At 43.2% G+C, this 15179-nt stretch overlaps 2 protein-coding genes across 4 annotated transcripts in view; one reads left to right on the top strand and one right to left on the bottom strand.

Annotated features, from left to right (window-relative positions):
* Positions 1-6814, top strand: part of CC2D1B (coiled-coil and C2 domain containing 1B) — a 30412-nt gene extending 23598 nt beyond the window's left edge. Inside the window, exons 21-24 of the mRNA XM_042819422.1 lie at positions 749-848; positions 3957-4047; positions 4720-4851; positions 5637-6814. Of these exons, the coding sequence (XP_042675356.1) occupies positions 749-848; positions 3957-4047; positions 4720-4839 (311 nt within the window). The 3' untranslated portion in view covers positions 4840-4851; positions 5637-6814. The remainder of the gene's footprint in view (positions 1-748; positions 849-3956; positions 4048-4719; positions 4852-5636) is intronic.
* A 2201-nt stretch (positions 6815-9015) lies between these two features.
* ZFYVE9 (zinc finger FYVE-type containing 9) overlaps positions 9016-15179 on the bottom strand; it is a 55533-nt gene continuing 49369 nt past the window's right edge. For 2 of the 3 annotated variants that reach the window (XM_042819419.1, XM_042819420.1), the window contains exons 14-19: positions 14242-14392; positions 12822-12902; positions 12320-12482; positions 11149-11254; positions 10087-10263; positions 9016-9283 (exon numbers count right to left, since the gene is read on the bottom strand). In XM_042819419.1, the coding sequence (XP_042675353.1) occupies positions 9122-9283; positions 10087-10263; positions 11149-11254; positions 12320-12482; positions 12822-12902; positions 14242-14392 (840 nt within the window). In that variant the 3' untranslated portion in view covers positions 9016-9121. Of the gene's footprint in view, positions 9284-10086; positions 10264-11148; positions 11255-12319; positions 12535-12821; positions 12903-14241; positions 14393-15179 lie in introns of those variants that run through there. The other variant, XM_042819421.1, reaches the window with a different exon arrangement.

Genomic DNA, 15179 nt, shown 5'->3' with positions numbered 1-15179 from the left:
TACTCCTGTGTTTGTTGGGAAAGGGCATAATAGAAGGTGAAGTCCAGATGAGGCATTTCTTCACCTCCATCCCAGTATTGATGGGAGCAGTTGTGTCATGAAGTAGTGAGGTGATCAAGTGACTTGTTGCTGTCAGCCCTCCTGGGAGGTGGACCAAATAAATGTGTTTTCTTTATTGAGTAAGTTAAATTACTAATTGCAGAATGTCCAGGGATCGGATGTTTTTCAGTGCCCTGTGTGATTGCCAATCATGATTTTTGCTAATCTTCTGGTGTTTCTAAACCTTACAAACTGTCGTTGTAGAAATAGGGTTTTTTTAATTTATATTTAAGACTGCATCTTCAAACTAAAATTCTGTTTTGTATCTTTGGAAAAAAATCCCTTTGTACCTAGTGAACACCAGTATTAGACTTGATTATGTGTAATCATTTTACACTGTGAGTTTGGTTTATTGCTGTATTGTTCTTTCTAATTGTTTCAGTAAGCAGCCATCTAGTATCAAAACGACTTCAAATTAAATATCAAAATTGTTAGCTGTTAATTTAACTGTACATTCTCTTGAGAGTGGAAGTCTTAAAGCCCTCTTACTGAGAGTTCAGCTCTGTGTCTTTCAATAACTGGGTCTGCACTTACTGAGAAGGAGGTTCATACAGATGTGAGGTGTCTTTAAATGGGGCAGAGATCGACAGAGGTATGAGTACATGTAGGACGCTGGACTTCATTGGACTTTCTTTCATTTGTCTTGTAGAATACAACCAGCTGTTCAAGTTGAACATCAACCGAAATCACAGAGGTTTCCGACGAGCAATTCGGTCCAAAGGAATTAAATTTGAAGTATATCATAAAGGGTAAGTTCAGTGTGCTGCCTCTCATTGCTTCTGTTGTAAGGGTTGGAAAGAGTGCTGTAGCTGAAATTTATGAAGCACAAGTGAATGATTTATCTTTCAGTTAGCAATAACAGCTGCCTAGTTCTTGTGTCTCAGAACTCCTTTCAAAGTATGTCTGAGCTCTGTATCTTCCCAAGGGAAAACAAAGCAGAAGTTAGGAGAAGTTGGATCCTAAGTAGGAGATCCATTGAGGATTAGTGCGTTAAGAGAAATTGATGATGGAGAAGGTAATGATTCAGCATTAAATGGTTTGATTCTTGTTCAATTTGGTTTTGGTCATCTGGGTTAGAAGGTTTAAATGTTATATTGGATAATATTGTAGAGTAATGGAATACGAGTGACAGCAAAACACGAACAGTAGTACAGCAGATGACAGACAATGGCAGAACTGGTGTTACAATTCTGTACTTGGCTGCTGAGGATCTTAAAATATTTACTGAGCACTGCTGGCAAACTGTTCTGAGAGAGTGCAACTGCCCTCATCTCGGAGACTAACAGGGTGAAATGGGTGTTAGCAGTTGGTGGCACTCATGGAAACCATCCTTTGTCTGAGCTGATCACTCATCTGTTCAAAATCCAGTGTCCTCTACTCACTCATCCCCCTGTTAGCTGTGGCCCATGACTTCGGTGAGATGTCAGATAACCCGGTTCTGTCTCAATGGCTCCTCGTGCTGTTGTTTCTGTTTTTGAAGCATGCAGAAAGGATGCAGTGTTTCTTTAAAATGCTTTTGATGCTGTCGATTGTGTAATTTATGAGGTAAACTCCCATTGTTTTTCTTCCAGATCTTCCATTTAAAATCTCCACTGAAGCAATAGCTGACTTCCTTTCCTCTTTCTCTTTCAATCCTGTCTGCTGTTTTTCAGGATTTCACTGCTGGAGATCCTGCCTGTTTGGCATACATCTGTCAGATTTTAAGATGTAAACACATTTTTCCCTATTTTTTGCATACCATTGCACATGTGGGGCATATCCTTTGCTCTTCACATCTGGAACCACACGTTCTTAGATTCTGAGCTGAAGCTTAAGTTCACCCTTTGGGAAACACTCTCCAGTGACTCATGAAATTGTGTGCCAGCTCCAGATTGTCCTTTGAAGCCTTTCCGAAGGTCAGCAAATAAATCTGGGTGCGTTTTCTCTCTTCTGGCATAGAGGGATTTTTTTCTGTCCTTAGAACAGGAGTCTAACAAGTTAAATATATACTTGTTCCTTTATGGGGGTAGGGGCTGGCAGTTCCCCATGGCAAACAGTGACAGGGAGGGGAATAAATAAGAAATGCCCACTGATTGCTCCCCATCTGTCTTTTTGGGGCAGGACAGGGCTGCCAGGCCTCCTGTAGGCTACGTTTATGCTAAGCAGAATTGCAGAATGTGCTTCCTGCCATGACATGTGATACCTACACCAACAAACAGGCCCAGCTGCCTCCCCTTCACAGTGGGCTTTCTACAGTCTTTATGTTTTCTGCCTCATGCAGTTCTGGATTTGCTGGCTTACCTGCAGCCAGTGGAGGAAGGAGAGAATTAAGTGTTCCAGGCTCTTTAAAGATTGTCAGCTTGTTGTCTTTCTGGATAATACTTCCAGAAGTGCTCGTGGATGTAACAGATTCAGGGTCTCATAGTGAACAAAGGGAACTTGTATCAGGTCATACGTTAAACTTTATTTCAGAAAACACTTTGAAGTGAAAACCCAGCAATGCATCTTTCCAAAGGAAAAGTCTTAACTTAAAACTCTTGTAAAACCTTCTGAAGATAAAAGGAGATTTCCCCAGAGGTTTCTGAAGCCATTGCCTATAGCAAGCTCATTCTTCCCTTCAGGCTCCCTGGAACTGATCAAGGGGAGCCAGTCTTTATTTCCTGGATTAGAATATGGAGAAATGCTTTAAAAATAAAAAAGCAGCTGGGAGGATTGGTGCTTCTCTTTTAAAGTTTATGAACAAAGTGTCCAACAGACCGCAGTACAGTTATGTAATCCTTCATTTTAAGATGCATGTGAGTAAAGGAAGTACTGCAGCATGCGAGGTAACCTGTTCTAACTTACCTAAATGACTTGGGCCTACCTTTAGTCATATCACTGGAGAATGGAAGGCTTTGTGTCAGCAAAATTCAGACTGACAGACTGTGGAGTGTGTTCTGGGTCTGTTGCTGTCAGAATGCTTTCATAGAAATTTTGTAGAGATACTCCAAAATGTAATGGTAATTGACTTTTCACACTTGGTCTCAGAGGGGTTGTACATTCATTGTGCTGCAAGTGGGGAGACGTGGGCAAACCAGAAAGCAGTTTTGGTGTGACCTCCCTTGGTAATCCTCAGATGTCTTCTGAATGTAATTGTTGCTTTGTCTCGTGAGCAGCTCCTTGCTACAGAACTCCTGTCTGGTATCAGCCTGGAGCTGAAGAGGGGCACTGGTGGTCGTGGTGATGCTTTCAGGAAGCTGATGAATGTTCTTTCAACAATTAAAAATCAGTAACATCCATCCGCAAGGCTGTGATGCATGAAGTGCATCAAGATGAGGATGGTTGATGTCAGGGATGCTGTGAGGTTTGTAAACATTGCTGGCTCATCAGGTGCAAAACAAGCAGTTTGGAAGGATTGTTTTGTACCACTTACTTTCACTACAACTGACATGACTTCAAGGCTCTGTAAAATCAGCTTTAGAGGTTTCAGTGCACGTCACATCTTGCTTGATGGTAGCTTAATGTCTCTTAATGATAGCAGGAAGAATGATGAATTGTCTTGTTTTTCCTAAAGTGAGTGACTTAAAAGAGGAAACCTTCTAGAATTTCTGAATGGCAGAATAGAATTTCTGCCATTCCAAGTGCTAGTTGAGGATTCATCTGCTTTCACTGCGCTTCTAACTTGGTTCCAAGAGAGTAACTGGAAAACTAGTACTTCAGTATCCTGTGGCCTAATTCATTACAGGTTTGTCTCTTTCACCCTGGTTTTATGGTTCTAGCAGCACACTGTGAGAACCTCCTGGATGCACTGATGGTCCCAACAGTGATGATCTTACTACTTTCTCCTTAATGTTCTGAGAAACCTTCCCTTTCCATTCAGACAGGTTTCTTTGTAACAGGTCCTTTTTCAGAAGTGACAAGCATGTGGGAACAGCACACCTGAAACTGGACAAGCTAGAGTCAGAATGTGAAGTTAGAGAGATCATCGAGGTAGGTGTTCTGGGTGAGGTGTGCTCTGCTCATAATGTTTGAACATGCAGGGAAGTTGAATGTTCACATCGCATAAACGATTCACATGCAGAGAGCAGATTTGTACTGCATGAGTTTGCTAAACAATAGGCTGTGCTTTGTCCTGAAGCCTGTCCAAGCTGTGGCAGTTCTGGTACTGGGAACTTCTTGAGCACTCTGTTCTGCACATTTTGTATATCAAGACAGTTTTCTCGGTTAGAACCAGAAATTCAGATGATCCCACATTAGTAGACAACAGATCAGAGGCTAAGGAAAGACTGCCAGTGTGGATAGAGAGCTGCTGTACAATCCAGTATGAGTTCAGTAAGTGGAGCCTGAAGATCTCCCTCAGGCTGCATCACAGACTGCATCAGGATGCTGCTGCTCGTCCTGTCCTTGGAGCTGCCTACTGGTACTTCAGGGCAGAATGCCTGCTGCTAGCAGGCAGAGCTAACACAGCCCATGGTAAAGCTGCCTAAGTGGCTCGTGTGGAAGATGAGCTCTGCTGAACCATGGGCTGTTGCATCTGGGGAAGCACGTGGCTGTGACACCTCCCAGTGCTGCAGTCATCTGCAGTGGCTGCCTGAGGCACTGCAGCATGGCTGTGTGTGTGTGTGTGTGCACTAACTGCCCTTCTTTCTGTGGTTCTTTCAGATATTTGATGGCAGAAAACCCACTGGAGGGAAACTGGAAGTAAAAGTGAGACTCAGGGAGCCCCTCAGCGGTCAGGATCTTCAAACCATTACAGAAAATTGGCTGGTCCTTGAACACTAGTTCCTATATGAGGTATGAGTGCAGCATGTGGAGATGCTCTGGCCATCAGATAAGTTCAGAGCTACATTCTGCATGGAACAATGGCTTACGATGGCACTGGCCTAATTGCATGGCTTTGATACCATTCATCCTTGTATTTGTGGGGGCGAGTTGATGTAACTTCAGGGATGAGGTTATAGAACCTGTATCTGATGTCTGTGTATGAAATATGCTGTTGTAGTGTTACAGTGTGTACAGTCCTTTTGGACCATGACCGTGCTATGCAAGCATGCAGCAAAACTCAACGACAACAGATGATGTATGAATAGAAACTTTCTAACGAGAAATCCCTCATCTTCCTCTTGGCTTCCTAAAGTATTTGGGATCCCTGTTCCTTAGCATACCGTTTAGTTCTGATTTCATAAATTAAACCAATACTCATGAGATTCACCTGTTTGCCACATCACTGCTTCCAAATTGTCTAAGATTTTCGAGGTCCTGTTTCAAAACAGCAGAGTGAATTGGAAGCCCCAAACGAGCTGCCTGGCAGGTGATTTCTTCCTCCCAGTGAAGGAGCTGCTCCCAAGCTTCAGGATGGCTGAGGGACGTGTTGGTGGTGGCACTTGAGGCAGTGCCTTGGCCTTGTGCACTGACTGCACACACGAGCATTTTCTGTCGCTAGAGCTCAATGATTTCGCTCCGTTGACTTTTCTACTTGACAGCCCAGAAACTTCATGTCAGTGTTTTAAGTATATGACCTTGATTGTGAACATCTGTTAGTGCTGCGCCAAGTAATTTCATTTTCTCTTCTTCCCCAGCTCCACAAGAAGGCTGAGATGTGGGATGAACGCGTATGAAGAGAGATGCTGCTAGCTGCAAGCACCAAAGACGTTACCCGAATGCACTACTGAACCTAATGTCTCTTTTGGTAACAGCCATAGTGCTTATTAATAATTCTAAGGCAAATGTAAGGCTCAGAAAATTTGCTGCTGCAGGGTGTTGTTATTTTGTCTACACGAAATAGACAGAATTGCCTTAACGTGGGACTACTAACGTAGCACCAGGATGAATGTTACATTAACTATGCAGAGTGGTGTGCGGAAGGTTTAGCCCTTAAAAACAAAATTCCCTGAGGCAGCACAGAAACTTTTCAGTCAAGGTCCAGGTAAGGCCTTTCATAGAAAGATATATTTTTTGTTAAGTGTACAACACTCAACGCGGTACAGGGAGCAATCTGCAACAGCTTTTTCTGCTTATCATCCACTTTGTTCCCCCCACCCTCTGCCCAGTGGCACTTTCCTGCCACAGAGGGGAGAAAACTCAGGCAGAATTCTGGCAGCAGCATCCCCCTCCTCTACGCATGCCACTGCAGCAGGAAGTTCAGCTTCTTGGGATGCTGCCTTCCACAAGAGGAGGCTGCAATGCTTCTTAGCAGCAGGTGCTTACAGATCTGCATTTTTGTTCTGGCTACGCTGTCTGCCGCGCTTACTGCACTGCTCACTGCAGGGCAGCCGGGGTACTGTGCCTTTTTTTGTCTGTTTATTTAAAAAAGAAAAAAAAGAGATATGCTAGACTGCTGCTTCACAAATGGTCACTGTCTTCTTTTACAGAAATAGGCTTTCATAGTTCTTCCAGGTGATGGGAAAACAGCCACTCTGTGGGGTGTAGAAAACGGGATTAGGACTATTTTCAGGAATGCCTTGAATTAGCAGCATACAAAAAAATGGTACCAAATACATTTGTGGGCTTAAATCTCTGCGAGCCAACAGCAGTGAGTGACCTCAGAGGAGAGGATGTGCCTCAGCGGGCGGTGCAGTGCGGCTGCTGGGGGGCTGTGGGGAAGGTGGGGCTGTAGGCAGGAAAGAGTCCAGAGCAGTTGGGCAGTGCTGCCTCTGTCTTCCTGAGCAGATGAAGACAATACAGTATTTAGTTTTTAATTTCAATAAATTTAATATACAAAACTACATGTTGAAAATAAAAATATAATATGCAGTTTTTTGCAGTGTTAACTAACTGAATTTTAAAAGTACAATTTTTTTTCTAAAACAAGTACTCATTTCTTAACAACATGGTAATTAAGGTCATTTAAAAGGCTATGGTTGAAGCAAACATGTCAGTCACCAGTTGATAGTGTTCTGCACAAACGTAACCCAAACTTAAATGACTTCTGGGGCAAAGGAAGAGAAGATCAACATTTCTCACCTCTTTTACTGCATTATTAAGCAGGACAATGCAACTGAGGTAACTGGGAAGCTGCTGCTGTGGCAAAGCTGGAGTGCAGGCTATAGGAGGAAGGGTTTGTTTTTACTTTGTTTACAGAACTCTCTTCCAGATACCAAATCTTGCCTACACCACGTAGTGCTGCGCTGTGCAGCAACATGGGCAGGAGGGAGGCTGAAAGTAACCTTAGTCCTGCTCCACTGCACAAATACACAGGGAGGCTTTGCATTGTTTAAGGTTCGTTTGGCCACCCTGAAACATGAAGCCACCTTTTCCCAACTGCCAAAGGTAAGGCTGTACTTACTGGACACTTAATGGGGTAAGTGTTACTAATGCACTGCCTCTTGCTGGCCAGCGTTTATCTCTGCATTGGGACCCCAGCAGTGTGGCCTTTCTTCTTGAAACATCAGGTGCTAACAGCTGTAATTTGCTATAAATTTGTAGAACTTTTTTTTAAGAAGCAGTAGCCATTTATTCACAGATGCACTCTGTACATACACGGTGCTGGCTTTACATAAAATGCATCACTGTGTACAGTTACCTTTTCCTTTGCCCAGCTGATGCTGTATATTTGTTTAAAGAACATAGCATTGGTCTCACAGTAGCCTTGGACTTCTCTTTCTGGCTGAAAGGCTGCCTGTCTCGCTCACACACAGCAGCAACAAAATGATCCCCACTGCATCCAGCACAATTGATGCAAGTAGGGACAATGCAAGGTCTGAGATACTGTCTTAAGTCTAGGTAAGTAGTCTCCCTTTCCCCACTAATTTTCCATATAGACAGCAGGGGGAAATGTTCACCCCCTTCCTGAAGGAGTTCAGAGCTGCTTTGCCTGGCTCAACAGACAGCCCCCTGCTCCTGCTCATTAGCAGCTTTCCACTGGAACAATTTAATCTGGGGAGACTGAAATCACATTTCTTCTAGCTGTGTCAATTCCAGCTCCACAGTGCTGTGCCAGCTGTGAGCAGCTGCTTCCATAGCACCCTCCCAGGTGAGACCAAGAGCACTGGGCCATGTGCAAATTTCAAGAGCTGACCAGAAAGCCTTTTTCAGCAGAACATGCAGAAACAGACACTCTATACTTTTATCACAGGTAAGCTTTTACATGGTGCTGCTAATAAGTGCAAGCTGTCTTGTATTACGTGACACTAGCATTACACTACAGCGTACAGCAGGGAGGAGACTTAAAGCTGCCCTGGGTGTTACTCTCTTTAAAAAGCAGGACCTACTGGGGGAAAGGGGAAATAACTGCACTTTAGGACTATTCCTCTGCTTGGGACAGGTATCTGAAATTCATACAGACTTGTAAACAAAGTAGAGAAGCACAGAGGTGTTCTAGAAGGTTACAGAAATCAGCTGAGGTAACAAAAAGAAAAAAGAACAACCAACAAACTTCTCTTTTTGTTGTTTTTTTTGTTGTTTTTGTTTTTTTACAGTAAATAGAGTGGGGGGTAAAAGTAAACTAGCCTATTTCACACACAACACTGCAGCGTGGATCATACCGCTTTCTGAGAGCTGCTCGCCCTTCTCGTTCAGACTCACTGACACGCAGTTATGGCTACGTAATCGTTCCGCATCTCTCCAGGGCTCCTCCAAACACATTTCAACCAATAATCTGGTCAAAACGATGTAAACGTTACTTTTTAATGTCTACAGAATTACCACAGACGGCATTATGATGAGGTCAGAATGGAGGTCTCGACTGTTGTTTCTTACTTGTCCATCTACAAACAGTACAAGATAGGAGTTTCACTTTTTATTTACGCCCCAGTGATCTTTGTACTCGTTTGAGCATTTACAGTCTTTACTCTGTCTTTAAACATGAGCATTTTTCTAAACAGTAACAAGTTATTAGCTGCAAGGATAGCATAGCCATGTTGTAGTATAGAAGCTGCCCTGATCCTCTGTTTGTTGACAATGCATAGAAGATTTAGAATTATGGAACAACTGTCCCTCCCACCTCCCCCCACCCCCCACCTCCCCTTAATAGTGTTACCAAAAGCTTAATTTTTCCAGTTTTAAAGTGCAAATGATTCAGATACAACTGCTGCTGGAACAGGTCTGAACAGAAAATGAAGTCCTCTTATGAGATGTTTTCCAGAATATAAAAGATGAGCTCCATTATGACTGGCCCCTCACTCAACTGACATGCCCCTCCATGAATCACTGGAACTAAGGCACTGTCCAGGTCATTCATGTATTGAGAAGGCAGTGGCTGTCCATTACTCCCAGCTTGATAACCAACCTAAAAAAATACAAAGTCACAGTGGGTTTTACACAGAAAGGGATAGCAGGCTCAGGGTCGAGGGGGAAGTGCTGTGCAGAAGGATGAGCTGTGTGCGATGCCTCCTGTCTCAGCCGGGGGAAGTCAGGCCCATGAACAGCATGCAGCCAGCATGAGATCAGCCTACCCACTTGTGTTTGGTGCTTTCTGTGTTCCCAGTGACTGCCTGGACAAAAGCAGCTTTTTCTTTTCCCCACTGTTCTACCAAAGCTGAGCTTCCAGACCAGCAGGAACTGCACTATCAGATTAAGGCATGCAGTATTTAAGACCTGGATGATGCTAAGCACACTTCACTCAAGGCATGGCCAGCTGGTGTGCCAGAAGCCCCTTCTCTCTGCTTCTAGTGTTTGCTGTGGAGCACTCTAAGGGAAGCTCCCATCTGTTTCTCTGCCTCACATGCAATGTGATCTTTTATGAACAGCCCTACTTCTAAACGCTGTTTTATGCTCACACAAGAACATATTTATTCTACTTCCTTCTTCAGCTCCTGGTGGAAAGGCCAGCTTACAGCATCTCTCAGCAGGTGTCTCCAGCCTGCACCTCCAAGGGCTGTTCCAGGTCTGATGACAGAGCAGCTGCTGCTATGGGCTCACTATTTATGCACACTGCACTGGCTCTCCCTTGGTAACAGATTTTCCCAAACACCACATCATAGCAGTACTTGATAAGCATTGGGTGGTTGTTTGGTTTTTTTTTGGGGGGGGAGAGGAGGAGAAAGCAACCAACCACCCAGTCATTAAACTGTGGAACTATTCCAGACTTACTTGATCTGAGTCGAGAGTAACGCGCAGACCAAGCTTAGTCATGCCATCTTCTTTTAACAACTTAAGATGAGGACAAAGAGCTAAGCAGAAGGCTTTTGCCACGTTTTCAGTCAGTCTGCTGTGATCAGCTGGGTCACTCAGACCATTGTGTTGCTCATCATTTTCCAGGAAAAACACCTGAAGGTAAGAATTAAGATACAGAACATGAAGTTAATTAAATGCCATTCAAAATTTTTTATGAAAGACGACTTCAAGAAAAGCTTCTTGATGAACATCAGTGAAAGACAAACTATCCCTCAAACAACAGATATTTATACAGACATTTTCCAAAATCTTTCAGTTCCATCAAAAGCTTCATTACAGAAAGTCACTATTGTTGTACACTATTTGCTTTTAAAGGGGTGCTCATTTCAGAACATCCACACTTTGAGTAGAAGTCAGAAAAAATGTGTGTTGTTGTCAGTGAACTTAACCTCCAGATAAATCTGGAAGAAGATGGGTAAGGTAGCAAAGCTGTAGAAAGATTTGACTTGTTTCCTCCTGGGCAGATAAGTGAAACAATTCCAGAAATCCTTACCATTAGCATTTGCGTGCTAGCAGAGTCAAAGCTAACAACACTTGTGCAGTTTCTTAATGGAGTAAATGCTGTAAGCCACTTCAAATTTTAGAAAAGAGAGCTCAGAATAGCATTTTTTTTTTAATAGGTAAGAGTTATCCACCTTTTAAAAGGTAGCTTTTAATACAAAACACAGGTGAAACCACCTATCACCTTGGGTAACACAGTGAGCAAGCATTTTTCCAGTTCTTGCTATGCTCAACAAGACAGCATGAGAAGAGGCAGTCAGCACAAAGCAGGCTGCAGGTAGAAAATGGCCATGACAGCAGGGTGAGTTACGCAGCCGAGGCAGGACGCTGTACTCTGGACTGAGCTTTGCAGAACCTCTTTGCACACTTAGAAAATCTGCTCCAGGTTTGTTCTGAAGAATTCACTGCTATAATTTTGGTAATGTAGGGAGAGCACAATGCAGAAAGACTGCTGCAGTCCTAAAATGCTCCACTTACCTCTGTCCATCGAATGACCTTTCCATTTGATTTGTACTCTGAGCCATGAAATATCTTCACACTTGTTATAGACTCCATTGATTTGCCATCAATAGGGCTTACAACACTGCAAAGTGGAGGGAAAAGGGTAAATTCCTATTTAGCAGGAGATATTAATAGAGGATATTGCAAAAGAAGAGTATCTCTTAGATCAAAGGACAGTGCCTCTGGTACACCTAAATCAACAGAATTGCTGCAGGTTGTTTTCGTAACTTGAGTGCTCTGCACTTTGAACCACTACAACAAAGCAAATTAACCACATCAACTAAATGGGGCGCAGACCAGAACTAGCCTCAGAAGGGAGCTCCTTGAACAAAGGGTGCCAAAAAAGTGACCCTGCATACAACTGCTAATTGCCATGCTGATGCTAAGCCTGGGGGTTCTTAATGGGGGGAGAGCCAAGAGGCACAGAGGCCCTGCTGTCCACTGCAACCCCAGCCCTCTGACACGTGGAGTTCAGGATGGAGCTTCCTGCATGTTTCCAGCTAAGCTCTGCACCAGGACTGAACTCTAATCAGTTGTTAAAAGAGCAACAGGAAATGATTTGCTTTTTGTTCATGTATAATGTTGGTGGAAGCCTGCGATACCTTTAAACACTACTCACACTGCAGAATGTGTCCTGTAACATTTCATTACAGAACTTGAGACTGACGCAGTGTCTGTTCACACAGAAACACCACCCTTGTAGATGCTGATTCCTTACAAGCCTGTCCCATTATTACAGCATTTTTCTCCCCCTAAGTACTTCAACTGCCATGTATGCTTTTCTTTTGGCTTAACTATCTGAGTACAACATACACTGCTGCTGTTCAGCAATTTTTCTTCCAGCAGTACTTAATGCACACAAAGCAACAAGAGTATGAAGTGGCCGTAATATGCAGGGTTCAGCATGGATTGCTGGAGGGACATTCCAGTAACTGGTCATTAGCAATGGCAAAATAATCCATAGCACTGACAACTTTAATTGATGTCCCAAAGCTCTGGTGTCTCAGCTCCACTTTCATTACATTTAATTGCATCTTATCACTCAAAATAGAGTGTAAGCTTATAATTCGTACTGACTCGGTGGTCCTTCCACCTTATAAAATCCATTACAATTTTTAACAAATGCAGTCAAAAATGTCTTGCTTACCCTTTACTGAAGTTTTTATCATCTTCTACCCACTGAATGTGAACGTGTTCCTGAGGATCTTCAGCATCTACTTTGCCACAAGTGATGGTAAAGTCTTTCATCTCTCTCAAGGCCTGCCTCAGAGAGTCCATGTTCTCAGCAGTTATCTGGACCATTATTCCATCTAGGGAACCAAGAAATCCTCATAAGCCAAGACAAGTCACAATGAGCAGACCCTATAAAAAAAGAAAAACATCCTTCTTCCTGTGAGCAACAGAAATATTCAAAATCCATTTTGACAATACACAAGGCCATTCCTGAACTCTCTGATCCCTAAAAGAGGGAACACTGACTAGGAAACACAACGATCACACATGCCCCTCATTAAAGGAAACGATGGTGGCTTTTTTTTGCCAGAAAGTATGATGAAGCTAAACCAGCAGCTTCTTTCAAATGCTGAGGGCTTAGCTGGGCAGTGCTAAGGGGAAAGCAGTGCATTTTAAGCAAGCAGTTCAGTTCTTACCTTCTACTATACTGGATTTGGCAAGGTAACCTGAAGAGGATTTTAAAGCTCCACTGAACACAAAGAAGCTGGCACCAGTCACTGCAACAACAACAAGAGTGATTTAATGGGGCTTTCATCAAAACAATGCCTCACACAAGAATCAGGCAGAACAGCTCTATCATCCAAAGAGGTGATTAATCTAAATCAGAACAAGTGTTGTGTTCAGAATTATAGTGACTTTAATGCATCTTACATGCTTGGACATAGAATGGCAAATCATCCAGTTATCTTCTGAACTGGACAGCAATTTTGTCAGCCTAAATGCTTATATTTCATCACTCTCTCCACTAAGACCTTTAAGTTTCAGGATTGTTAATTTAGGGTAACCAATTACATAATTCTGAAAGTTCCCATACAGCCAGCATAAGACTGTGTGTGAGCTGCTTATGGCCCACACTATAACACCGACAAGTGGAAAGTCAGCCAGCTGATTTAAATTCTCTTAAATGACCACCAAGCATCACAAAATACTTGCTGGAAGTCCCTCTGTTCATGCCGTGTGTAAAACAAACCACACTCAGATAAAACCAGCAGTCCTGAAGTGACAGCCCACATCACTACACTCACTGCATATAGGGATAGTTGCCAAACAAAAGTTGGCCTGTATCTTGCTTCTCGTTTGGAGATAGTGTAAATACCTTTGCCAGGTAAAGCCTGGAAATGAGGTGAACACATTTTTGAAGTTACATTATTTAAACACCGCTGCTGTTGCTTATTTCTGTTCACATCTCCTGCGTCCCACTAAACCTAATCGTCCTCCTTTCATGCAGCCTACAGGACAAGCACAGGCAACCACGCTCCCACCTCTATCTGCAATAATGCCAAAGCCTGCTGTCATTATTCATGTACAGAAGTTGTGTAAGGCAGTCAGAGCACTGTGACTTCTGGAAGTGTGTATGTCCCAGGCTGTACTGTGCAAACAGTATTGCCACATTTACAAGGCAGCAAGCTGTAATATGCTTAATTTTGTGTCTGCTTGGTCTACGAAGCTGCCAGAATGCCTCGCAGACAAATTCAGAACAGCACTACTGACCTAGGAAGTGTGATGAGGCCTGTACACGGGACACAAACAGCAGTGTGCCTCTGGATGTCTGAGATTTTGCATACTGCAAGGGGAATGAAACACTGAGGGGTAAAGGCAGACAGAGCAGCGCAGCACGCTGTTCTGTGTTCAAACCTAACTCACAGAGCTGCCCACTCAGGAAGCCCAACAGTCAGAATGATTTTCTCTGAACTAGAGCACAAACAGTGAAATACAGACAAGTCCAATCTTGACAGATTCCCCACACAGCGTGCCGCATCACTGCGAGATCAACAGCAAAACAGAGGTCATGCAGAGCACCGTGAGCCAGCGCCTCCAGACGAGCCCCGTTCTCACCCTTCCTCAGCTGATTATGGATGCTGATGGCCTGAGTCTGGTAGTTCCCATCATCATTCTGAACACACACCAGATGTGAGTCTGCTTTCTCATTGAAGCAAGCTCCCCCTGCTAGAACATGCTCGTTGGATTTGTTCATGGCTTTCATCATCTGCAAACAAAAAGGTTTATACCATTCTTACCATTTGTCAAGGAATACCATATAAAGGTTGTTCTTGGAACAGTTCATTCAGACAGCAAAAATTAAGAGTGCTTGCAGTCCCGTGTCAGACAGACTTCAATACTCAGAACCATCACCTGCACTTGAAAAGATGGTTCAGGCCTTATTTCACCTAGATGCTTTAGTGTCACCTTTCAAGTAATTAAGATAACTGGTAAGAAGGATAGCTGACCTACAAAGTAGCCTGCAAAAGCTGCTTTCTCTAGCTGTTTTATAAAACATCCAAAGGAAAAAATATTAGAAAAACACTGGGAGGAAATATCTGCTTAGTTTACACTGCTAGAACTAATGATGACATCAGCCATGAATTGAAACAGTGCAAGAATGGCACTGTGACTCGTGGCATTTACTCCTGGTTCTGCCATGAGCAGACACCGCGGCTTTGGTGCCTCTGTGCTTCACCAGCATTAATTAGTGAAATTGGGATTGGTTTTTCTCCTTCAAAGACTTTTCAAAGAGATCCGAATCAACTGACATCCAGAAATCATTTTAATTCTCAGCAAAATATTATTATAAATTGTACTCCTTCTTTCATTTTCTCCTCTTCGTGTTGTCTTAGATGATGAGATTTATCTCTGGAATTTTTCGAAACTAAAAATTATGTATTTGACTTAGAGGAAAAAAATGGGGGAAAGAGGTTCCAGAGTGATTAAATTACATCTCCCCCAGCAAAAACCTTGGAGAGAAGGAAAATGCTGACATCTCCTAAGAGTGCTCA

The sequence above is a fragment of the Centrocercus urophasianus genome, unplaced genomic scaffold (assembly GCF_019232065.1).
Source record: "Centrocercus urophasianus isolate 14NV4802_14NV808 unplaced genomic scaffold, USGS_Curo_1.0 seq_18, whole genome shotgun sequence".
Lineage (NCBI taxonomy): Eukaryota > Metazoa > Chordata > Aves > Galliformes > Phasianidae > Centrocercus > Centrocercus urophasianus.
The sequence above is the reverse complement of the archived record's forward strand: the minus strand, read 5'-3'. Positions and strand labels throughout refer to the sequence as shown.